This window comes from Emys orbicularis, chromosome 2, assembly GCF_028017835.1.
Source record: "Emys orbicularis isolate rEmyOrb1 chromosome 2, rEmyOrb1.hap1, whole genome shotgun sequence".
Lineage (NCBI taxonomy): Eukaryota > Metazoa > Chordata > Testudines > Emydidae > Emys > Emys orbicularis.
Genome location: NC_088684.1, coordinates 81,158,626 through 81,184,436, shown reverse-complemented (window position 1 = coordinate 81,184,436; position 25,811 = coordinate 81,158,626). Strand labels below are relative to the sequence as shown.

Below are 25,811 nucleotides of genomic sequence, written 5' to 3'. Positions count from 1 at the left end.
GCGGGAACTGTAAGCACTGAGTCCAAGTGGTAATGGCTCAGTGAGTACACTGAGACCAGCCAAGCTTGTAGGGGTCTGAGGTGCAGTCTTGCGTGCTGTACCACATAAGTGCATGCAGCCATGTGACCTAAAAGTTTGAGGCAAATTTGGGCTCTTGTGCCTGGGTGGACCCTTGACCTTGGATATCATAGCCAACATTGTCTGAAAGTGAGCCTCTGGGAGGAAGGCTTTGGTGTCGGTGGAATTGAGCACCAATAAATTCTATCCTCTGGATGGGGGTGAGAGATGACTTTTGCTCATTTATCAATAGGCCCAGGGCATAGAAGGTAGATTGATGCTGGCTTTCACCTGGACCTTGGACTGGCCCCTAATCAGCCAGTCATTGAGGTAAGGGTATACTTGAATGTCTCACCTTCTGAGGAAGGCCGCCTCACATTTTGTGAAAACCTGAGGAGCTGCCAACAGGCCAAAGGGGAGGATGGTGAAGTGGCAGTGGGTCTGGTTTGTGATGAACCTGAGGAACCTTCCGTGGCCATGGAAGATGGAGATGTGGAACTAGGTGTCCTTCAAGTCCAAGGTGGCGTACCAGTCCCTTGGATCCAGGGAATAATGGAGGCCAGGGAGATCATGCAGAACCTCAGCTTCTTGAGATAACTGTTGAGGGAATGAAGACATAGGATGGGTTGCAGACCCCCTTTGGCCTTCAGGATTAGGAAATGGCGAGAATAAAACCCTTTCCCTCTTAAATTCTGAGGCATTTCCCCCACAGTCCCTACCCGCAGGAAGGCTTGCTCGTGAGAACGGTCCCTGAACGGGGATGGGTATGGGAGGGAGGGCTGGAAGAAAACTGAAGGATGTAACTTTCGTACACCGTACTCAGCACCCAAAGGTCTGAGGCGATGAGGGACCATGCTGGGCTGAAGTAGGAGAGTTGGTCTGAAAACAAAGCTGGGGCAGGATCCGGTATGGGAACTGATATAATGCCCCTGGGTGCTTCTTCAAAAGCTCTGCTTGGGGCCTCCTGGATATCTGTGTGATCCCGGTTGTGAGGCTGAGGTGGAAGGGGGTGGTTGCCTGCATTTATAACCTCTGCTCTATTTCTTAAATAGGTCTTGGTGATGTGGCGAAGCCAAGAAGTAGACTAGTTGTTGAGGTCTGAAATGCTTCCTCGAAGGTGCCAGGGAGTAGAGGCCCAGGGATCTAAGGGTGGCCTTGGAATCTTTCAGGCCATGGAGTTTTGCATCTGTCTATTCAGAGAAGAAGGAGGTTTCCTCAAACAGAAGATCCTGAATGGCTTGCTAAACCTCCAGTGGCAGCCCTGAAGATTGGAGTCAGGAGCACCTTCTTAGGACCACAGCCTGGAGGGAGGCCCTGGCTATGGTCTTCCCTTCCTCCATCAGAGCAGAGAACTCCTGGGGCAGCGAATCCTTAAACTTCAACATGAAGTCCCAGACATTATAGTTAAATCTCCCAAGCAAGGCCTGCTGATTGGAGATGTGAAGCTGTAACCCATCAATAGAATAAATCTTTCTACCAAACAGGTTCAGCTTCTTTGAGTCCTTTGGCTTACAGCCTTGTCTGTCTCTTTCGTTAGCCGCTATGACCACAAGGGAGGGGGGGGTGTGGAAATATAGATATTCACACAGCTTGGCGGGAACATAGTACATCTTCTCTGCTCTGTGGCAGGCAGCGAAGAAGGGGTCTGCCATAGGGACCTGACTGGACCCGTAATAGCCTCATTGAGGGATAGGGCCACCTTTGCTGCTGCCAAGATAGCAGTCAGGCTCTGGGGGGACTCTTTAAGCACCTTCACCTCTAGCCCTAGCTTAGAAGCACCCTTTTCTATAGCTCTTGGTGAACTCTGAAGTCATCCTGCGGCGCTGAGCTGTGTGGTCCCGACACAACTTTGTCTGGGGAGGATGAGGATAAAACCTTCACTGGCAGGGGGCCTTCCTCCTCTAACTTCTACATCAATCATATCATGCAGGCCTAAGTCCTGAGTGTTGGTACCAGGCTCCGTACTGAGTCCAGGTCGGGTGGCAGATGGTGTGGCGGAGCTGCCCTTCTCTCGGACAAACTGAGTACAAACAGCTAGAAGGCTGTCCTCATACCGGGGGAAAACCCCACGGATTCCAAAACAGCCATTCGACCTACATATGCCGCTGTCCTCTGGGCCAGGGGCCCGAGGGGCACCTGCACTGGGATCTGGTGGGATGTAGGATGGATACTGGTAACAGCCCCTTGTTTGGGTGCAGGACTCCGCCTCTGTCTCCAAGGATGAGTCAGCTTGGGGAGACCATGGAGGGTTCTGCCAGCTGGTGCCGAGGGTCCAGGAAATGGTGCCAGAGCGAGGACGTCTTCACCAGCATCAGGAGAGTCAGTTTCCCTCTGGTCAGTACCAGAAATACTCCATATTTCTACGTGTCCAAGAATTTTACTTTCTTTTAAAAACAAAACAGCTAATAAATACTACATTTGAAGATTTACAGCGTTATTCACATCCATCTGTGTAGTGTTCTAAGTTGTATGACTATCTGGGTTATGTAGCTCTTTTTTTTTCTTTTCTGTTGCCTTGCCTCATTACTCTACGCTAAAATGAACTGCATACGCTTACTTATTTGCCAATGCTCCACCTCCTTGTCAAGTCATTCAGAGTTTTATCACCTGCCTTTTTTGTACTGACATTCCCTCAGTTTTGTATTTTCAGTAAATTTCATCACCTTACTATTTGTTCTTTCTTCCATGCTATCGATATGCTGCATAAATTCAACAAAATCAGCCCAAATGATCCTTACGGCATTCCATTATTCACATTCCTCCAACCTAAACTGCTTCAATTCACAAGTCTCCTATGCTTTCTGTATCCAAGTTAGGGTTTTTTAAAAATCAAATAAAGTAGCTCTCCCTGTGCCATACTTATTCATCCCACAGATTAGTCTTTTGTGCTGTACAGTTTGAAAAGCTTTTCTAAAATCCAGGTAAATTATGTTCATGGCTTCTTCTATCAGTGCTTGTGGTTACTTCATCAAAATAGTCCATCAAAATTTTTAGACATGATCCCTCTTTTGTGAATCTGTGCCCTCTATCCTTCATTAAATCCAAAGTTTCTAGGTGTTCCTCTATTATGTATTTGATTAGGCTTTCTAGCATCTTCCCTTGCTGTTTAAATCAAGCTTACAAACCTGTAATTTCCTGCATAATCCTTACATCCCCTGTTAAATGTCTGTTAGCAGTAGTGTTTCCCTAGTCCATTGAAACCTCTTCTATTTCCAAAAAGAGACTGCAAATATATCTGCTTATGTTTCCTTTTATCTTTGGCCACTTCCATTTCACAGTTTCTTCTTTCTTTGGGAAAGGGGTATCTATTTATGACATCTGTTCCCTGTCTTCACATTGGGAGTACTAAAAGATAGAACCCAGTTTATCAATATCTGTTTCTTTGATCCTCCATATCAGTTTTAGCCCCACTAGTATCCCCTTCCACTGAACCTTTGTCCCTATATACAGCATCCAAAAAGTACCTTGCAACTTCTAATGCAACCTTGCTTTTATCCTCCATTGTTTGTGTAGGAGTATGCAGCCTTCCTTAGTTTAACCTATATACTTTTTAGTTCTCTCCTGCAAGCAATATTCTTTACTTCATAAACCTGTATGCTTCCCTCTTACCTACAATGACTTTTTCCATGTACTTGTTCATCCAACACTGGCCTGCAGTCTTTGCTGCTAAGCGACTAGCCCAACCCGCTCAGTCCTGCTCAATTGACTTTTAGTCCTCTTCCTCCAACAAAGGGTGAAGCTCTCCCATCGGCATAGGTAGCGTCTTCACTATGCGCTACAGAGGCACCGCTGCAAGGCTGTAAGTGTAGACAAGCCTTCAGGCTCATGAGGTAGAGGCTACAAGGCTATAAAACTGCAATGTAGATGTTCGGGCTCGGGCTGGAGCCCGAGCCCTGTGACCCAAACATCTGGCTCAAGCCCAAAAGTCTACACAGCAATGTTATAGCCCTGCAGCTCGAACCTTGCAGCTGACATAGGTCAGCCATGGGTGTTTTACTGCAGTGCAGACATACGCACAGACAACAAACCATACGACCTAGGTCTGCACACAACATTATACCCATTTGCAAGTACCAAATCCTGGAACGACATCACCTGACTTTTCATTGTATTGTTTTTATTATTACCAGTGTGCTTGGAGCTGCACAAGACACATAAAGAAACCTGGCCCCTGCTCTGAAAGAGCGTATTTATCCACTTACCTCATTCTTCATCACAGATCAGATTATTTTTGACAAGTGCCATAACTGAGGATTTATTTTCTGTCTTCCTGAATGCTTAAGCTCTCAGAGAACTAAGCATATGTTAGACAGCTTCACTGAATAGTTAGCCATTTATCTTGCTCATAGGGGCACTGTCAACTTGCATTTTTTATACTGACTAATTTCTAAATACTCCAGTTGCTAATAAAGTACCCTTTAATTAGCATATTCTGATTGTTTTAAAAAACTGATTAATTATTTTATAAGAATTTTTTCAGTTTTCCTTTTGATGTTTATTAGGGTCTTAACTATACAGGGGAAACAGTGAAAATGACTATAGATAAATAGCTGTCAAATCTACAAAGTAAACAAGCTGAAAAATAATATTTTCCTAACTTCTTTCTTTGTAGCTACTTGTAGCTATATAACATATTCATCATCATCATGTTCCTATTTCGCCTCTGGCGTTTAGGGCAATGACGAAGCTCCTCCACTCCTGTCTGTTTCTGGCAAGTCTTTCAATGGTTCCTCAGCTGTGCCCCAGGTTTTTCAGCTCAGCTTCCACAGCTCTTTGCCATGTTGTTTTCAGGCAGCCTCGTTTTTGCTTTCCTTCAGATGTCCATGTTTTTGCTTTCCTTCAGATGTCCATGTTATTGCCAAAAGATACAGAGGATTTTTCTGAGGCAGGTTGTATGGAATGAAGACAGTTTAGACATGTCATACTTTCTCATTCCCCAGCATTCTGCACTATAAAGTAGTGTTGAAAGTACGCAGCTCTGATAAATCTTGAGTTTGGTTTTGGTGTTGTATTTTGATGATTTCCAGGCTGTATTTAAGCTCCTGAAGGTGTTCTTGGCTTTATTGATTTTGTTCCGGATGTCCTGGCTTGTTCCACCATCCCGGCTCATGGTGCTGCCCAAGTATGTGAATGTTTCTACATTGGTGAGAACATAATCCTCTATCTGTACTGGTGATGGTGAGGCAATATTAAAGGTCATGATATCTGTCTTATTGCGGTTGATTTTCAGTCCAATTTGCTGGCTGAATGCATTGAGTCGAGTTGTTTTTTCTTGTCTATGGTGTTGGGTATGTGATAGGAGAGCGACATCATCTGCAAAGCCCAGGTCTTCAAGGTATGAAAGAGTGTCCATTTAATGCCTCTTGGCATGTCTTCTGTTGTACGCCGCATTACCCAGTCGACGGCAATGTTGAAGAGGATTGCAGACCTGACACACCCCGATGTACTCCTGTTTTGACTTCAAAACTGAGCTCACTGTGATCAACACTGCATGTAAAGTCGAAACAGAAGCATCTGATGACATTGATTATACGGAAAGGAATTCCATATGCCCACAGAATGCGCCATAGGTTGGTCCTTTAAATGCTATCAAAAGCCTTCTCAAAGTCTATGAAATTTATGTGGAGTTGCCGTTGCCATTCTAAGCACTCTTCTATTATGTTTCGTAGAATGAAGATCCTGTCTGTGCATCCACGCCCTTTCTGAAAACCAGCTGGCTCTTTTCTGAGAACGCTATCAACTGCCTCTGATATACGCTGGACTATGATCTTACACAATACTTTGTTTGGCACAGATAAAAGTGCCAAATGGCAGAGATAAGAACCAGATTGATATATCATGATCAAAGGCAAATGGTGACGCTCACTGACAGATGTGCAAGTGAGAAAGGGTGCAGATGTTGGCAGCGACCACCACCTTGTGACAGCCTACATCAAGCTAAAACTGAGAAGTGTGGGTCCACCAAACAAGGAACATAGACATTATGATATTGACAAGCTAAAGTCTCCTGAAATATAGAAAGCTTTCATTCTGCAGCTAAAGAACAGGTTTCAAGCACTTGCAGACCTTGATGAAGAGGAGGGGAATGCAGATGAGGAGATCAACAAGAAGTGGGACAAAGTAACAGCAATTTATAAACAAGAGCAGTGAAGCCTGTCTAGGCTACAGGCAGAAGAGAAGGAAGGAGTGGATTACAGGCAGCACAAGCCATAGAAACCAGACGAGCCCTGAAGAAAAAAGTTTTAGACATAAAATCCCAGAAGCTAAAGGACAGATACCATGAGCAGTATAGCAAGGCACACTGGGAGGTCAAATGCCTTGTGAGACTGGACAAACAGCACTATATTGATAATCTGGCAACACAAGCAGAGGATGCAGCTGCTCGTGGTGAACAAGGAACCGTCTACAAAATGACACGGCTTATCAGTGGTAAATGGCAGACACCAACAAACACTCTCATCAGGAACAAACAAGGACACCTACTAACAACTGAAAAAGATCAAGAAATGCGCTGGACAGAGCATTTCAAAGAATTGCTGAACATGGAGCCACCGAGGAAGCGAACATCCAGGAGGCAGAAGAAGATCTAGATATCAACACAGATACCCCAACTAAGGAAGAGATCATTCAAGCCATCAGATCCTTAAAAAATGGGAAGACTCCTGGCAAGGATAACTTGAATGCAGAATTGTTCAAGGTGAATCCTAAATTAGCAGCATCTATCCTGGCCCCTAGTTATAGTGAAGACACCAAAGACAGGAACTCTCAGTGATTGTAATAACTGGCATGGTATCACACTTTTACCTGTGCCAAGCAAAGTATATAACATATTGCATATAACATTTTCACACAAGTGTGACGGGTCCCTTGAACAAGGCCTACCTTTGCTATTATGCCTAAAGAATCTTTGCTACCATTTGCTGTACTGTCTTTTGCCCTTTGCACTCTAGATCCTTGAGCTCTTTGTATAATCATCTCTCTTAATGTCTCAGCTGCAAACCTGTCCTCCTCCTGTCGTTTAGTGAAGCTAGATGGCTCACAAGGTCATGTGACCTCATGCAGAAAGTACCACATCTTGCAACATTTTAAAATCACAGCATCTTCCTTTCAAGGTCCCTAATCCCTCAGTTCTCCAGACCTTTGAACACTCAATATTAAAGCGTAGCTCTTGTCAGAAGAGTGACTCTAAAAATGACATCATGGGATTCTATATTTATTCTCTCTCAATTACTTCATTTTAGATTTGCATAGTTTACAAGTACAAATATGATTTCCCTAACTTCCAGCACTGCAAACTCAATCTGGGATCTGAAAAACAAATATGCTCTGTCTGCCTCCCTACACTAGGCTTGATCCTGCCGGGGCGGGGGTGGGGGGATGGTAAGCATCATATGGGACTTTGATTACACTGCTCTACAGCCAAAATGCTTCTGAAATAAATGTAGTCAAACTTTACTAATTCTGGGTCACTGAGAATGAAAATGATGCTTAAAATTGTTGATTGGCTCTAGTTTTCAAGATATGCTATTGGGTCAGTATGTACGACCCTTGACTTGGGAATGGCGGAGGATAAGTGAGTTATAAAGGGAAGGGATCTCAATTTAAACCAGAAATGACTAAAATACATCTTTGACTGGATCTATGAATAAATCTATGACTGGGTTTGGACAGTACTTGCTTTTTAGGCAAAACAATGAATGATGCAATCTGAAGCTGGTATTGCGTCATACATGATATGAATTGCATCATGTTATTCCTAGAAGTCATGGATGATGCAATCATAACAAAGCTTACATCACTCTGCTGAACAAACTGCCCTATATCAGCTCTAGAAATCATACAGTGTCGTGCTCTCTTATTTGTCAGTGTTTGATTTTGCAAAGGGACACATTTCTGTTTAGCCAAAGTGAGCAGAGATGCCTCGTACTTGTGTGAACAGTGCAGATAACTTCTGCTATGTTTGTGGTGAAGTGACTTTTGCATCACAAAAGCGCAGTATAACCACTATGGTTAAGAAAGCCTATCACCTTTATTTTGGCTGCAAAATTGGAGAGCAGGACAAGAGGTGGGCCCCACACATATGCTGCAACACTTGTGCAACAAATCTTCGCCAGTGGTTGAACAGGAAAAGGAAATCTATGCCTTTTGCAGTGCCAATGATTTGGAGAGAGCCAACAGATCATACCAGCAATTGTTACTTCTGCATGGTGCCTCCAGTTGGGAAAGGTGCGTCAAAGAAGAAAAAGTGGACTGTGCATTATCCAAACATTCCATCAGCTATATGCCCAGTACCCCACGGAGAAGGATTCCCGGTTCCTGATGCACCAGAATCATTCTCACTTGAGTCAGACGAGGAAGAGGAAGAGGATGAAACTTCTGGTCCTGAACCATCAATGTCACAGGACCCACATTTTCTCCCATCCTCCTCCTCTGAACCACACCTCATAACACAAGGTGAACTGAATGACCTTGTCAGGGATTTGGAACTACCCAAGAGTAAGGCAGAGCTGTTGGGCTCCAGACTACAGCAGGTGATGTTAGGGTTTCCATGTTCCGTGACCGTCAAAAGGATCTTGTCCCATTCTTCTTCAGGGAAGGTGATCTTGTAGCCTGCAACAACATCGATGGTGTGATGGCAGCCCTCAACATCGTTCACGATCCAGATGAGTGGAGACCGTTCATTGATTCATCGAAGACGAGTCTTAAAGCTGTTTTACTGCATAATGGCAATGTTTTGCCATCAATTCCAGTTAGTCATGCAGTCCATATTAAGGAAACCTATGACAACATGAAACAACTTTTGAGGTGCATAAACTATGACCAACATCAGTGGCAGCTTTGTGGCGATTTGAAGGTTGTTGCTCTCTTGCTTGGTCTGCAGACTGGATACCCAAAGTACTACTGTTTTCTCTGCGAATGGGATAGTCGTGCAAGAGATTCCCACTACATCAAGAAAGATTGGCCACTCCGACAGTCATTGGAGCCTGGGAGGAAAAGTGTTCAGCATCCACCGCTTGTTGAATCAAGGAAGATTTTGTTACCACCCTTACACATCAAGCTGGGTCTGATGAAGAACTTTGTCAAGGCCATTGACAAAACACAAGCAGCTTTCAAGTACCTCCATGGAAAATTTCCAAGGTTAAGTGAAGCTAAGATAAAGGAAGGTGTCTTTGTTGGTCCTCAGATTCGTGAACTTCTTCGAGATGATGCATTTGACCATGCACTGCGTGGCAAGGAAAAGACGGCATGGAAAGCCTTCCAGTTAGTGGCAATAAATTTTCTCGGAAACAACAAGGCAGACAACTACAGGTTGTTGGTGGAAAACCTCCTCAAGGCATACAAAAGCCTTGGTTGCAACATGTCACTAAAGATACATTTTTTGCACTCTCATCTAGATTTTTTTCCACCGAAATGCGGAGCAGTGAGCGACGAGCACGGCAAGCGATTTCACCAGGACATTGCAACAATGGAGAAATGCTATCAGGGCAAATGGAGCCCATCAATGCTTGCAGACTATTGCTGGACAGTGACAAGAGATGCTCCATTTAATGAATACAAGAGACAAGCCAAGAAGCGCCGAGTAGACACTGAATAGGACTAAACTATGTACAGAATAGTTTTTTGCCTTTTGTTTCATAATAAATTTTATTTATATAACCCTTTTGCTGATTTTTAAAGTGTTACATAAACAGGACAGGTGAAATATTATCATGTAAAGCAACCATAAACACATGAAAAGACCTAGGTTTACAATTTATGATTAAAACTCTACTATCTACACAATATACATAGACATAAAATGTAAAAACTTAAATATCTTAGAAACAGTAGCCAATCAGTTGTTTTAATTGTCATATTTGAATTCAGCACATCAAAATACATAATAAATAGCACATTTTATCTCTGAAGCAGACGACTTCTCAAAAATTGTAGACCAGTGTTACTAAAACTAATAAATCCTGAGCACTGTTTAATAATCAGAAGTCTGTTATGCCTACTATTAACATCTTCTTCCAGATCCCTGCCTTTCTGCCTCCTTACACTGGTCCTGATCTTGAAGGGTGTTGCCACTCAGGGAGTTTCCTGAGTCAGTGGGAGTTGCTGACAAGTCAATAAGAGTTGTAATACTTAGAATCACTCAAGACTAGGCCAGCTGACATCTGTAATAAAGATTTTGTAATCAGAATTCAGTTGATAATTTTGTTGATGATGCATGTGGCAGCAAAGTACGATCTATATGGTAGATCTGAGATATGCAGGAAACCGATATATGGAGTAAAAAAGGTTCCACTTTTTCAGTCACTTTTTTTGTTTGTGTTTGTTTCTTTTAAACTACGAGGCGCTTTGAGGCAGCCATTCAATAAAGCCACCGCTCTCTCCACCCACAATCAGCAACAGTTGCAGCCCAATAAAACTAACAGTTCACACGTATTCACAGGAGAATAATCTTTTGCCACTACTTTCTATCACAAATTTTGTAACAGCCCTCAGGACCTAGACACAAAAGCAAAATTTAAGGCTCTTTAAAATGTTATACACCAGTAATACCTTTATTTATTTCAAAACCAATAACACTTTCCTCTGACCCCATGCAAACAGTTGCCTTTGAAAAAAACAACAACACTAACTCTCCTTTATAACATTCTTCTGAAAGTGGCCCTTTAACCTCTCCTGGCCTTACCCATACATTTTAATCTGGATTTTTATCGATTCGAGCAGATTCTGGACATTATCCTACAATTGTAACAAAGTCTTACTGAACAGAACTTACACTAAAAAAATGCAATACTAATATTAATGTACAAAAAAATACATCACAAATACATTGTATATAAGAATCTGAAACATCAATGATAGGAATACATCCCTTAGATCCCAAGCATGCAATTAGAACTGCACTGGTGAAGGTCAGTGGGATTCCGTATGGATACAAAGACATGCTCATGCTGATCTGTTTGCAGGATTCGCGTCTATGCTTAACTGACATAGCTATGCTGGCAAAATGCTTAATGTAGAGACAGTCATACCAGCAAAAAAATCCTTTTGCCAGGATAACTTATTTCAGAAGAGTGACATCCAGGGAATTAAACCAAAAGGAGTATAATTATATTGGAGTATAAGTATATATTATAATTATATCATTCTGCCAGTAAATAAGTCCTTAGGCTTATTCTACACTAGAAAATCGTTGCCAGTATACCTGTATAGCTGTACCGGCAAACCCTCCTAGTACAGACACAGTTTATACTGGCAAAAGATACTTTCGCCAGTACAGTTTATAGCAGTTCCCCAGGCCGTTCGGGGAGGGGGGGGGCAGGACAAAGCCTCCCTGCTAGTCTTCTTGCTGTCCGCCCAGCACGCCCGCCCACTGCTTGCTTCCTCACCCCCCTCACCCGCCCACCGCTCTCCTCCTCGCTGTCCACCTGCCTCCTCACCCCCCTCCTGCCGGTCACTCGCCTCCCCGTTAGTCTCCTCGCTGTCCATCCAGCGCCCTCCACCCCCGTCCGCCCGCCACTCTCCTCCTTGCCATTCGCCTGCCTGCCTCCTCATCCCCCTCCCACCTGTCACTTGCCTCCCCGTTCGCCTCCTCACCCCGCTCGCCCGCCCACCTCCCACCTCACCTGAATATCGGGACAAATGGCGTCTCGATCGTACATCGGTCAGGACACAGGACAAAGGGCTAAAAGCTGGGACAGTCCCGATTTTACGTGGGAGCCCCCAAAGCGCAGGGCCCAGGGCAGTCGCTCTGATTCGCCCTACCCAAGGGATGGTTCTGGCAGTTCCCTCAATTGACTATGCTCCAAGAGCAAAAGGACACTTTTTGCCAGTTTACCTGTACCTATGCTACAGCTTTAGCCAGTTGAGAAATGTAAAAAAAAAATCACCTCCCTTACCCAACATTGTTATAGTAACAAAAGTTTCCAGTGTAGATCTGATATGAGGCCTGCTCTACACCACAAAGTTAGGATGACATAAGTCACCTTGTGTCGACCTATTTGTACATGTGTCTACACTCAAATTTGTCTCCTGCAGATGTAAGTGCCCCAATTATGACAACATAGTAAAATCTCCTTCCCGAATGGCGGAGAGCCATGGTCAGCTTACTGAGGTCAACACAGTGTGAGTGTAGACACTGCATGATCTGTATTGACCCTAACGGTTCTCCAGCAGCTGTCCTACAATGCGCCATTCTCTACAACTGTGACCACTCTGTTCTTCATTCCCGTGTTTGGTTAAGTGGGGGAGAAAGGAGGCATGAGAAACAGTTTGTTTATGTATATAGGAATGTCCCTTGTATCCTACGGGGGGGAAATCTCAATGAAAGTTTCATGGAGCTACTCTGCAATCCTCTCCCAAAGACTTCTACGGATGGCAGCCTTATTTCTTCCTCCGCAGTAGGATGCTTTCTCTGGACACACTGCAATGAGTTTGGCTGGCACCAGTAAACAGGTTAGTGGCATATGGGTCTGGGCAGCTTGGGGGTGCTCTCTGTGCGTTTGTTACCCTCTGGAGTGAGATATCAGCTAAAGCCACCACTGCCTGTGGCAAATAGTGCCAATACTGAGTGCCACTGCACTATGCTCATATCCCTGGAATAAAGAACAAAATTGTATTATTTCATGAAAACAAAATTCCTTCCCCCACTGCCTTACCCCTGGCAGGCCATACTCACCATAGCAGAGGGTGGAGTGCAGTGTTATGCAGAGGCACTCCAAAGCTGTAATGTGAATAAGCATGTCTTAATAAAATATTTTATGGAAGTAAGGGAAGGGAGCTTTGAAACTTAACTTTCCCTTTCTATTGTGACTGTAAATCCACTAATACATCTGTCTCTTTTTATCAGCAGCTGCTGTCATTGTGGCCTTGAGGGATACCCCTCAACACCCGCAGAATGTCAGACCCTGAGGAGAACAACATGTTCAGGAAGATCCTGCAAGCCCATGCTGCATCAGACCGCGAACAAAGGGCCTGGAGGGCCAACAGGGCAGATGGCATAGAGAAGGAAAAAGCAGAGAGGAGAAAGGCCCAGGAGTCCCAACAGGAAAAGAAGAGGGAGATGCACCAGGAGATTATGGTTCTTCTCAGACTCTCCATCCTCTGCAATCCTGGGAGAATTCCATGGTAGTAGCTCCACACAGCCTATCCCTACCACTCCACGCTGGAGGACAGCAAGGAAAACCACAGCTTCGCTTTCATCTGAGCAAACCATTGTGTGTATGTTCCACAACGGACTACATCTGTGCACTGAAATGGACAAAAATGTTCTCTGCCTTTCCAATCTGAAAGTTCTAGTCCACTAATTTAAAAGTTTGTATTGCAGTCCCTGTTTTTTTTTTTTTTTTTTTTTTGCACATTGTTTTTCTGCAGTGTTTTTGCCACTCAACAGTGGCAGATTTCTATTTTTGGAGAATAAAACTATCTTTATTAGTTCACAACACTTATTGCAGCATGCATAGCGGTATTCAAAGCACACTGTACGTGTAGATGTACAGCAAGGACTGTACTGTTCCTAATAGCACCAAAGCTCCAAGCCCAGAAAACAGGCAAGCCCAGAACACTACAAGGGCTGACCATTACAGTGCTCTTTCAAAGCCTCCCTCAGCTGCATAGCTCTGCTTTGGGCTCTTGGAATGTGTCCTTGTGTCTGGCTGTTCAAAGTCAACAGAGAGTCCCTCACCCTCTACCCTGGCACCAGCTTTCCTCCCTTTGCCTCACAGAGATTATGCAGGATACAGCAGGCAGCTATAACCATTGGTATATTTTTCTCACTGAGATCCAATCTAGTGAGTAAACACCGCCAGCGTCCCTTCAATCTGCCAAAAGCACATTCAACAACCATTCTGCATCTGCTGAGCTGGTCGTTGAATCTTTCCTTGGTGCTGTTGAGGTGGCCGGTGTACAGCTTCATGAGCCAGCAGAGAAAGGGGTAGGCTGGGTCTCCCAGGATCACTATTGGCATTTCAATATCACCAATGGTAATCCTCTAGTTGGGAAATCCTCTAGTTGCAGCTTTCTGAACAGTCCTGTGTTCTTAAAGATACGAGTGCCATGCACCTTCTCTAACCAGTGCACATCGATACCAGTGAAGCAGCCCTGGTGATCCACCAACACTTGCATAACCCTTTCTGTTGACATACTCTGTGGCAAGGTGGGCTGGTGCCAGAATAGGGATATCTGTACCATCTATCTCCCCACCACAGTTCAGGAAACCCATTGCTGCAAATCCATCCACTATGTCCTGCAAAATGCCAATGGTCACAGTCCTGCGTAGCAGGAGACAATTTAGGGCCCTACACACTTGTGTGACAACTGCCCCCACTGTGGATTTTCCAACTCCAAAATGATTTCCCACTGACCAGTAGCAATCCACTGTTGAAAGCTTCCACAGTGAGATCACCACTCATTTTTCCACTGTCAATGCACCACTCATTCTGGTGTGCCTGTGCTGGCGGGCTGGGGTGAGCTCAGCTCACAGACTCAGGAGTGTGGCCATTTGTATTCAAAAGTTCTGCAGCCACTGCTCATTGTGCCAAACCTGCATTACAATGCAATCCCACAATTCAGTGCTCGTTTCTTGGGCCTAGAAGCAGTGCTCCACCTTCTGCAGCTGCTCCATGAATGCCACTAATAATCTTGAATTGTTTTTCACTGTGTCCCTCAGCAATCTGTCCTCCAAGAAATTGTCATGTCCCCGTTGTTGTGGTACTTCCCATGGGTCTGCAAATACAGGAGAATCGTGCATCCTATATTTGCAGCATTCAGAAAAATAGTGCACACATCTGTGGGCTCCATGCTTCTGTCAGAAGAGGTGGACACTGATAAGTGAGGCGGAGGTTTTTAAATAAAGGCGTGAAAATATGAGCTATGGATTGCATTATGGAATGGAGAAAGTTGCAAGCTGAGAACTTGACCCCTAGCTCCCAGAGATCCCTGCACAACTCCTTTCTACCCAAATGCATTGCAAAAATCCCCCAAAAGGCATGGCGCCTGACGGCAGCATCTGGCACGTTGGGATACCTAACTGTGGTGCACTGTAATCTGCATCAACACAAGCACTCCTGGTGGGTGTGCGCAGCACCGACGCAAGCAGCCAAGTATGCACATGCTTGAGCAATATACAAACTTCAGGAGCTGTACGCTGACATAACTTACATTGACCAAAGTCTGTTGTACAGACATGGCTTAAGTCTCAAAAGGTAAAGGCAAGGCTACAAAGCTTTCTGCTGAATCAGGAGTTCTCCCATTATGTGCTTCATTAACGTAAGTATGACAACATTTTAAGGAGGGGCAACAGAAGTAACAATACCTAGCACATATACATGCTTTTCTTCTTCCAGGTACTTACAAACATTTATACTAATTAAGTTTCCCAACACCCTTTTGAGATAAATTTGTTTTAGCCCTGTTTTACTGATGAGGAAATTAATACAGAGAGGTTCAACTGATTTGCCCAAGTTAACAAAGAAATCAATGTCAGAACTAGGACTGAGTTCTGGTCCCAGTCCACTACTCAGACCACACCTCTTCCTCAACTTCTAAACGTTAATTACCACCCAGATTATTATTCTATTAGCTTAATGAGCTAATGCAGTATGCATTAGTAGTAAATCAGGAACTTCTGAAACCCCTATAGCTCATTAAATACAGAAACAATACTAGGGCCTCTCCACTTTTAGATATTTATCAACCGTTGCAGTAACTTTTAGTAACTAAAAAACGAGAAATTATATGGACATAATGAAAGGGTATTAGCGAACTATCTATTTAGGTTTGTTCTCTATATAGGATGAACAAAGAAGAAAGAGAAGCTGAGCAGTTGCACCTTTTCAGTTCAAATGTAGAAACAATGATCTAAGAAACCAGGTGATGTAAGTTTTAGTCTCACCTTCCACTTCTCTGTTGAAAAACTTTGTTTTAGTTTCCTTAAAACGTATGTCGGTTACTTGAATAATGAAGGGTTTGCAGAACTATCCGTGAGACCACAACTCTTTATATTTCTCTCGCTTCAATAGTTAGAAAGCTCCTAACGTCCAGTTCAACATTTCAAACCATGTACCACCCGATAAAGCAAATGGAATCTCTGCTCTATTTATTACTATGGAAACTTTTTTGTCACAAATTTTTTAAAAATTAGATACTGGCATTTTAAGTAGATACATTTTCCATGGGACATTGTCACCTTACAAATCATATTCAAAACAACAAATGTCCTTATCTATTATAATAACAACACACTCAATTACTAACAGTTTTAGAAATCCAATTTACTTTTCACTCTGTTATTTTTTGGACTTTGAATTTCTCTCTGTCTGAACACAAAAATTTATTAAGTGAGTTTTGCTTTTGTTTATGATCACTTTCACTGCTACAGAATCTGGGTCGCTGCAGTTTGACAAGAGTTTAAATTTAAAATTTTTAAAAAACAAGACATTCTTTTTAGCAGCCTTTGGCTTTGTGAAGCTTGTAGATGATCTCTAAAAGTATTGACACTCTATAAGGGACTTGACTTAATAACCTTCTCAAGGTTATCGTGTCTGCCATGAGCAAAGAATTTGAGGGCCCAAAGGTTACTTACCTAGAGGCTACAACTGCAATAACTGAAAACATAGTTTACAAACAGTGGATGGAGAGCTGATTGGCAATTTTAGGGCATATGAATGATGAATTGAAGGGCTGAAAAATTACCTAAAGATCTGTTATTTAAGAATGATCAGTCTGAAAAAAACATTTCATATGAAAATCCAGAGGCAGTACCAGGGCCGGCTTTAGCGTTTTTGCCACCCCAAGCACACACACACACACACACACAAAAAAGACGCAATCGCGATCGGCGGCAGGTCCTTCACTCCGAGTTGCCGCCAAACAGCCGGACGTGCCACCCCCCTCTTCATTGGCCGCCCCAGGCACCTGCTTGCTACGCTGGTGCCTGGAGCTGGCCCTGGCCCTGGGCAGTACATCTATTGAGAGTGGAAATTCTTTGAAACTATGTGGATTTTTGACTTCCCCAAACTGTTAAAGTGGTTGGTTTTATCAATGGAAAGCAGAGAGGCCAATCAGGTTACAGGGTACAGGAACTCTGATTATGACATCCTCCAAGCTTATGAAGTGCAATAAAATGTAGATGTAGAACCAATTTGTTAAAAAGTATAATAGCTTTTGAGGGTGCCAAGGAAATAGCCAACCACCTGGGAATTTGTCTTAATGTACATGGTTTGGAGTGTGCTTGGGGAAACCAGGATAGGTTTTCAACGTGCGTGAGGAGCTAGGAACCTTTATAAGCCTCAGGAAATCGCAAGTAATATTGGAGAACAGTGAAATGAAACTAAGATGACTTTTAAAAGAAATAAGGCAAGGCAGCCTATGATTCCTAGTCAACATACCATAGTATCATCTCCCTACTCTTGCCAAAAACTTGTACTGCAGCCAGTGGAAGATTTTTTTTCTTTTGCATTTCTCTGTGAACAGAGCCATATTATTCAATGTTCTGATTACATGCCTTAGAAATACATTCTAAGGTATTTGTTTATCCTAGCAGATGGCATCACAAATATGGGGTGGTGGGAGAACAATCATTTGGGCCCATTCTCCCCACCCCATGCTACATCAATGTGCATCCCAGAGCAAAGCTTAGTAAGACTTTGGATACAAGCTATTTTTGGAACACAGAGAGAGAGACAGAGAGAGAGAGTGTGTCTCTGTGTGTGTGTGTGTGTCTGTGTGTGTATTGAGCTATTAGGTTTCCTAAATTGTTGAGAGTCCTATATGCAAGAACTCATCTCCAAAATGCTAATTAGCACATTTTATTCATTGACCATATTAAGGCAAAAAAGACTCTCCCTTCACCTCCCACATGGATCAGTTGTGACATTTCCCTCCACCCTTAATACCACCCCCAAATTATCTCTTAGGCTAACGTAAACAGATGAGAGCAGATGAAATCTTTCAAAAAACTGGGATGATCATTTATTTGTAATTTTACTTTTTAAGTTGTTCTGTATAGATAAAGTTTAAATCCTCAGGTACTTGGTGCATTGGTGACATTGTGCTATCTAAAATATTGTTAATAAAAAGAAAATTAAAATGGAATTGCCATAGAAAGCCCATTTCACCATTTACCCTAGGTAGGTGATAAATTGCTGAGTTTCATTTTAATCAAAGTACGGTAAAGACAGGGAAAATTAATGTCTGAAACGTAATCTACAAAAATAACCCACCAATTTGTTGTTCACAATTTTTTTTGAATGTTCATCTTTTTTGCCAGCATATTGGCTTGATGTATTTTATTTCTGTGACATTAATACTCTTTGCCATAAGCGCAAGTCATACCAAGGGATTCCGACTTGCAACAAAGCTAAGTTAAGATTCCAGATCTCAGTTGTGCTGGCATGAAGACTGGTCTCTCAGTAATACAGAAGACAATATCCTAGGGAGACTGGAATTAGTCCTATTCTGCACCAATCAAGCCAAAACACAAGGCATATCAAAAAGCAAGTAATTGCTAGCTAACGGCTATGGGAGGAACTATACCATGGTTCAATCTAAGCAGTTCCTGGCACGTAACAATAAGCCCTGAGAAAACTGCAGTGAAAAATGGGGGAGTTTTATCAAAAAGGTGAAAAGCAGCAACAGCAAAAGAAAAAGGTTTACCTCATCAGATTGAGAAGGGCTGATTCTGGGCATTGGAGATACTTGTGGTGTTTTCAGCTGTGTACTGTTGCTGTCTGGAACAAGCTCTCTGTGGATTGACTGGATATGATTCTGGAGTTCACTTTCTGATTCAAATTTAACATTGCAACTAGAACAACGAGTCTTCAGTCCCCCTGCCTTGTTTTTGTTCTCAATGGAACTCAAGTTCTCATTTTGACCCAAGCCTTGTCTGTTACTGCTTGAAGGGATGTTGACACTTGGACTACCACTTTTACTGAGATTAACACAGACAGCGCATAGACCATATGGCAGACCATTGATGTCAAGTTTCACTAAATCCTGTTTTGAGCGGAATTCCTTCAGGCAAGAAGCACATTTGTACAGTTTCTGAAGATGCTGTGCACGCCCTGTGGACTGCACTGCAGAGCCATTTCCTGTTTTTTGCATGTGAAATGTCCCATGGATTTTCAGTTCCAAGGTAGAGGTCACTGTTTGCATGCATACCACACAGCGGAATCCTGTTAAGGAATTTCTCAAATCAGGGTGCATTTGGCAATGCTCTAAAAAATCCTCCTCACTCTGTAGAGGCATTTTGCAAATTCTGCAGTTTCCAGTGTCCAGGCTCTTACTATGCGTGACTTTATGTTCAGTAAGAGTCAGAAGAGATGGAAACCGCTCACCACATATTGGGCACATATAATGTTTCACTGGTCCCAAGTGTGTCTGCATATGTTCACGGAGCCCATTTTCAGAGAAGAATGTTCGAGAACACACATTACACTTGTAATTCCCTTTAATCAGCTCTGCCTTCTTCTTAACTATAGCACTTTCTCCAGGTCGGATGTTGTGGTCTCGAAGCTGATGATTCTGCAGGAGTGTTTCCATTGTATATGCTGCTCCACAAATGTCACAACCGTACATGGGCTCAGATGTATCAACATCTTCTTCACTGCCATCATGGCTATTATGTGACTCCTGGCTATTTGTCAACAAGGTCTGGAGCTCCACTTCTTCTTTCTGAACTTGCTCCGATGCTCCATTTGTTCCACAGTTTGGAGTTTTAGTTTCAAAAACACAATGTTTTTCCCTCAAGTGTTTCTCTAGCAATATAATAGCATGAAAAGCTTTGCTGCAGAATTTGCAGTTGTATTTTTTGCTATGTGTAGTAATGTGGCACTGAAGCTCCACCTCTGTACCAAACGACTCGCCACAGAAAATGCACTTGTGCACTTTCCCTTGGTTCTCCAGGTGATTGTGTTTAACATGAAGCTGTAGGTCAGTTTCATTACGGAAGTCCCAGTTACAAGACGTGCACCTGTATACCTTCTTTTCATTGCTGTGCTTCACAGCCAGGTGTAGTTGAATGGAGACTTTGGAGTCAAAAACCTCTTGACACAAGGTGCAGCGGAAGAATACAAACGTATGCATGTCGAGCAGGTGTTTTTGCAAGTCATCCACTGAAGTGAACTGCTTGTCACAGCTTTCACAGATATAGTATGTAGAGGTTATCATGAAATGAATTGTAACATGCTTCAGCAGCGACTCTTGGTTTGGAAACTCCTTGTTGCACTGAGGGCAGGTCAGTTTTGGCAGGACAGTGTCAAGGTGGGTTTTTAAATGAGTCTGAAAACCATCGAGAGACGTATACTTAGCACCACATTGATTACAGACATATTCACCTGCAGGACGTGGAGGAGCGCCACCTACAGCTTGCATCATCTTTAAAGAAGTTTGCTCTATAGTTACAGGAGATAAGGGGCTCAAGGCTCTGGATTTCTTTCCATTGTGGATGTAATTCAATGCCAAAGGAATGTTCTTATGGTTCTCCTTGATATGCTTGTTCAATTTAAGGACACTGTTAAATATTGGAGAATTAGTACAGTAGGAACAGGAATATACTTCTACTACTGGATCTTTTGGGGTTCCAAGTACAGGGGAACCAAAACGGGAACTGCTAAGATCACAATGGACTTGTCTAATATGCTCTTCCAAAGAAGAATCAGTAAGAAATCCCATGTAGCAATGGGGACAAAAGAATGCATTACTGTCTTTAGCAGCAGGGTTTGCAAACCCATGAGAACATCGGATATGTTCCTGAAGAGTGTTGAGGTCATTAAATACTTCAGAGCAGAAGTTGCACTGGTAGACCATGGCAGGCATGGTAGAAACAATCAGTGCTGGGTCTGGAGCTTCATGGACTTGCTTAAGATGTTCATTCAGATTATAAAGTGAAGGTAACACCTCCAAACAATACTGACAGATATGCGCTTGTTCAGGTTTATCTAAATGCATAGTTTTCAGGTGTATCTGCAGAACAGCAAGGCTTGAAAATAACTGTTTGTTGCAATAAATGCAGCTATAGGTAACTTTTGCTTGCTTATTCGAAGGACCAGTGATATCTGGTACTTGTTGGGCTGCCCGCTTTCTTCCACGACCCTTTGTTATTGGCGGAGCCGTTTCTACCATTGTTGAACTGTCCACCGAGAGGTTTGAATCTGGAGTGGTGCTAGATACTGAGGTGTAGCCAACAGTTACCAAAGAAGGGCTGTTGCTATGATTGCATGATTCGGGTTGCTGGTGACTATCCATGTGGCTGTACAGTTCTTCCACGGTATGGAAGTTCTCTGAGCAAATGCTGCATGAATTCTTCTTTTCACCATTATGAGCCTGCTCCATGTGATTTACAAGAGAACTTTCCTCTACAAAGAGTTCATGGCAATAAACACATTGAAGAGCAGCCCTGTCTTCATTAGGGGAACACTCGGGGTGGCATTCTGCTATGTGTTTCTGAAGATCTTCAGGGAAATCAAAGCCTTCTTCACACTGACTGCATTTCTGAGTGTCTTTCATTTTCCACTCCTCCATCCTGGAGGCAGATTGAGAACCATCCTTGTTTCTCTCATGAACCTGCATGTGACCATGCAGTGAACTAGACGAAAGGAATCCACGTCTACAAATGGCACACTTATATGGCTTGTTGGATGTATGAGTCTTTAAGTGAATTTTAAGGTGATCACTCCTTGAAAATGCTGCATCACATTCACTGCAGTGATACTTCTTGTCTCCCGTGTGAAGTTTTATATGGCGATCTCTGCTCCGCTTGTGTTTAAAGAGGCGACTGCAATATGTACATTTGAAAGGGAGCTTGTCGCTGTGACTTTGCTCGTGATGCTTTAAGTAGCTGAGCCGACTGAACGACTTGTCACAGAACTGGCACGGATAAGGCAATCCTGGGCCACCCTCTTCCTCACCAAAATCACAACCTTCTCCATGGCTTGGTGAAGTCTGGTCTTTGCTGGAAGGTGATGAAGCTGGCCATGAGCAAGTGGGGTCATCCTCAATATCCACTCCATCTGGAATGAGAAAAAAAAGTGCACATATGCTTATTCCCCTGGAGTTCAAAGAATACACTAAGTGTGTATAAACATGCAAATAGCTGAAACAAATATGCAATGTACTAAACTTGGAATGGGATACTTTTCAGCTCCAACAGCTTTTATCCCACATTTATTTTTATCAAACTGTAAAATATGAAAAGTTATTAAATAGTTCTGTGCCTATATTATCCTTTTATTGCTTTTTTATCATCCTCTCTTAGTTGCAGGATATATATTATACATTGACAACTTTATTAAAATGCAGATTTTAATATATTTAATGTTTCTTTTGTATCCATTGGAAAATGATTTGCATATTATGTGAGCATCTGAAGAGTCAATGAAAGGAGGAAATATTACAGAAATGATTTAAAATTAATGCAGTCAACCCACATGCCTAGTATTTAATAAAAATTCCCTGTGCTTTTCCTCTATTTTTTCCCCTTAAAGTTGGTTCTGAAAACAGAAATCTTTTAGGGGTTATTATTGATATAGACTTCAACAAAATAATATTAAAAAAATTACAAGGAAGGAAATGGACAAAAACCATAATAAAAATGATGTCTTCTCTAAAAAAAAAAATGCAGCCGTGATCTCTTCAATATCTATCATTTGGTAACCTCAAGCCAGCAAATGGATTATTAAATGTTCAAAACAAACTAACAAATATTATTATACTAAGTCAGCTGGGATCAAGGAAAATGAGAAAGTTTCACAAGAGCCAGTTCCCAACAGTGTATTTTGTTTCTAAAGTTCAAGAGGTTGCCCACCATTTCTTCCTTTTTGCAAAAATCTCAGCCAGCTGAACTTCCTTAGTTAAACAGAACTAGTACTTTTAGGTGATCATAGACAAAGCAACTTGTGAAAAACTGGAAACAGGAAAAAATGATACATGGTTATGGTAAAAACGGAAAGATTTATGAGTAACAAAGAAACGACAAACAAAACACAAGCCAGCTATTAAACTAAACTAGTTATCTATGATATTACTTCACTTCTGGACCAGGTGAGTTTTAACTAAGTGCTTAGCAGGTGCTATCTGGGATTTTTGCAGCCTTCCTTTTAAACAAACACATACTGCGGTTTAATGACGGCATTTCTCTTAGTATAAAAACTTCTTTAAAAAGATACAAAATGCCCAACAGCCCCATCTAAAACAAATAATTCTTTATTCCCTTCCAGGGGCAACATCGTTGTCTTATTTCCTTTTAAAAACAAAGTTGATTAAGATAATACTATAGAAAATGACTGAATAAACACGTGGGGAAGGTATTTTTCTTAAGATATTTTTCAACAAATGCGAAGTTTCTTAACATTTACAGCCCTGTAACAAAGAAACTTATCATATTAACATGAAAGTTAGAGTTGGCTTATATCATGTAAACAAATTCCAAGCCTGCTTTCTTTAAGGTAACAAGATTTTACTAGATTATCAGCCTCCTGCTTATCCACAGGAAACAGATGAGGATTCATTCCTTTCCTGCCTCTAGAAACTGATGACAACGCCATCTCACTATCAATGCCAGATGGCAACCATCTAACTCTGAGAAAACAACCAAACACCAATCCTGGAACCCTGCCCATTGCAACAATGCTTTTCAATATAAGTTGAAAACTGCATTTTGTATCCTCTTGTTGATTACTCTGAAAGAGAGGTTTTAATTACTTACACATTACAAACACACGCACGCACACACACACAATATCCAGTTGGCCTATGGAAAAGACATTTAAACAAGTAAGTAGGGCTGTCGATTAATCACAGTTAACTCACACAATTAACTCAAAACATTAATTGTGATTAAAACAACTAATCGTGATTAATCGCAGTTTTAATCGCACTATTAAATAATAGAATACCGATTGAAATTTATTAAAAATGAAATTTTTGGATGTTTTTCTACATTTTCAAATATATTGATTTCTATTACAATACAGAATACAAAGTGTACTGTGCTCATTTTATATAATTATTTTTATTACAAACATTTGCACTGTAAAAATGATAAACAAATAAATAGTATTTTGCAATTCACCTCAGACAAGTATTGTAGTGCAATCTTTATCGTGAAAGTGCAATTTACAAATGTAGATTTTGTTTGTTACACAACTGCACTCAAAAACAAAACAATGTAAAACTTTAGCACCAACAAGTCCATTCAGTCTTACTTCTTGTTCAGCCAATCGCTCCGACAAACAAGTTTGTTTACATCTGCCCGCTTCTTGTTTACAATGTCACCTGAAAGTGAGTTCAGGCGTTCACATAGCATTGTTGTAGCCGGCATCATGAGATATTTACATGTAGGGATGCCAACTTTGATTTAAGCTATTCTGGGAGATTTTTTTTCCAACATAACATAATGTTATTTTCTTAAAATATACTATTAAAATCTCCTGGATTGCTTTCAATAGTCACCAGAAGTTCAACAGTCACTAGGAGATCGTGTGCTGAGTCATCATACGAGACTACTATAACATGAAATATATGGCAGAATGCTGGTAAAACAGAGGAGGAGACATACAATTCTCCCCCAAGGAGTTCAGTCACAAATTTAATAACACATTATTTTTTTAACGAGTGTCATCAGCATGGAAGCATGTCCTCTGGATTGCTGGCTGAATCATGAAGGGGCATATGAATGTTTAGCATATCTGGCACGTCAATACCTTGCAATGCCAGCTACAAAAGTGCCATGTGAATGCCAGTTCTCACTTTCAGGTGACATTTTAAACAAGAAGCGAGCAGCATTATCTCCTGCAAATGTAAACAAATTTGTTTATCTGAGTGATTAGCTGAACAAGAAGTAGGACTGAGTGGACTTGTAGGCTCTAAAGTTTTACATTGTTTTATTTTTGAATGCAGTTTTTTTTGTACATAATTCTACATTTGTAGGTTCAACTTTCATGACAAAGAGATTGCACTATAGTATTTGTATTAGGTGAATTGAAAAATACTATTTCTTTTGGGGTTTTTTACAGTGCAAATATTTGTAATAAAAATAAATATAAAGTGAGCACTGTACAATTTGTGTTGAAATTGAAATCAATATATTTAAAAATGTAGAAAACATCCAAAAATATTTAAATAAATGGTATTCTATTATTGTTTAACAGAGTGATTAATCGCTTGACAGCCCTAGAAACAAACAAACTTACCATCTTGTTGAACTGATGACAAAGGTGTTCTTTCAAAATATCACTCCTTCCAGGTACTAACAACCTATCATCTACTAAAACATTTAACAAAGTTTTTCATTGTGCAGGATGGATACTAAATAATTACTAGACAGTTGGGTTTTTTTAATTTGTCCCATTAATGGCTGCTTCATTCACACAAGGCTTTTGGTGAAAATCTACATTCTTCACTTTTGAATTGCTGGTTTTGGCTTAAAATCTAAAGCAGGTAGCAAAACAGGACAAAAAAAAATTCAATTTTTAATCTCCCCCCACACCCCTTTATACATTTTTGTCACCATTTTATTTTGTGTGAAATTTTCCAGCAAGCTTTATTAAAACAAATAAACACACACACAAAAACCCTTTGTCCTTTAAAAATCAAATAAATTTCTGACAGATGAACCACTACACTGCTGGCAGATAAACAGGAATTTATGTCATGCAACTGAGCAAAGAAAAATAGTCTGCAACTGCCTAGGCTACATATTTTGTAACCAAATTTAGTATTAAATTGTATATCCTATCCAGGCATGATATATTATTGTATAAATG

At 41.7% G+C, this 25,811-nt stretch overlaps 1 protein-coding gene across 1 annotated transcript in view; it reads right to left on the bottom strand.

The window, feature by feature from the left end:
- ZNF521 (zinc finger protein 521) overlaps window positions 1-22,058 on the bottom strand; it is a 132,856-nt gene extending 110,798 nt beyond the window's left edge. Inside the window, exon 1 of the mRNA XM_065398313.1 lies at window positions 18,706-22,058. Within this exon, the coding sequence (XP_065254385.1) occupies window positions 18,706-21,618 (2,913 nt within the window). The 5' untranslated portion in view covers window positions 21,619-22,058. The remainder of the gene's footprint in view (window positions 1-18,705) is intronic.
- Window positions 22,059-25,811: the final 3,753 nt, after the last annotated feature.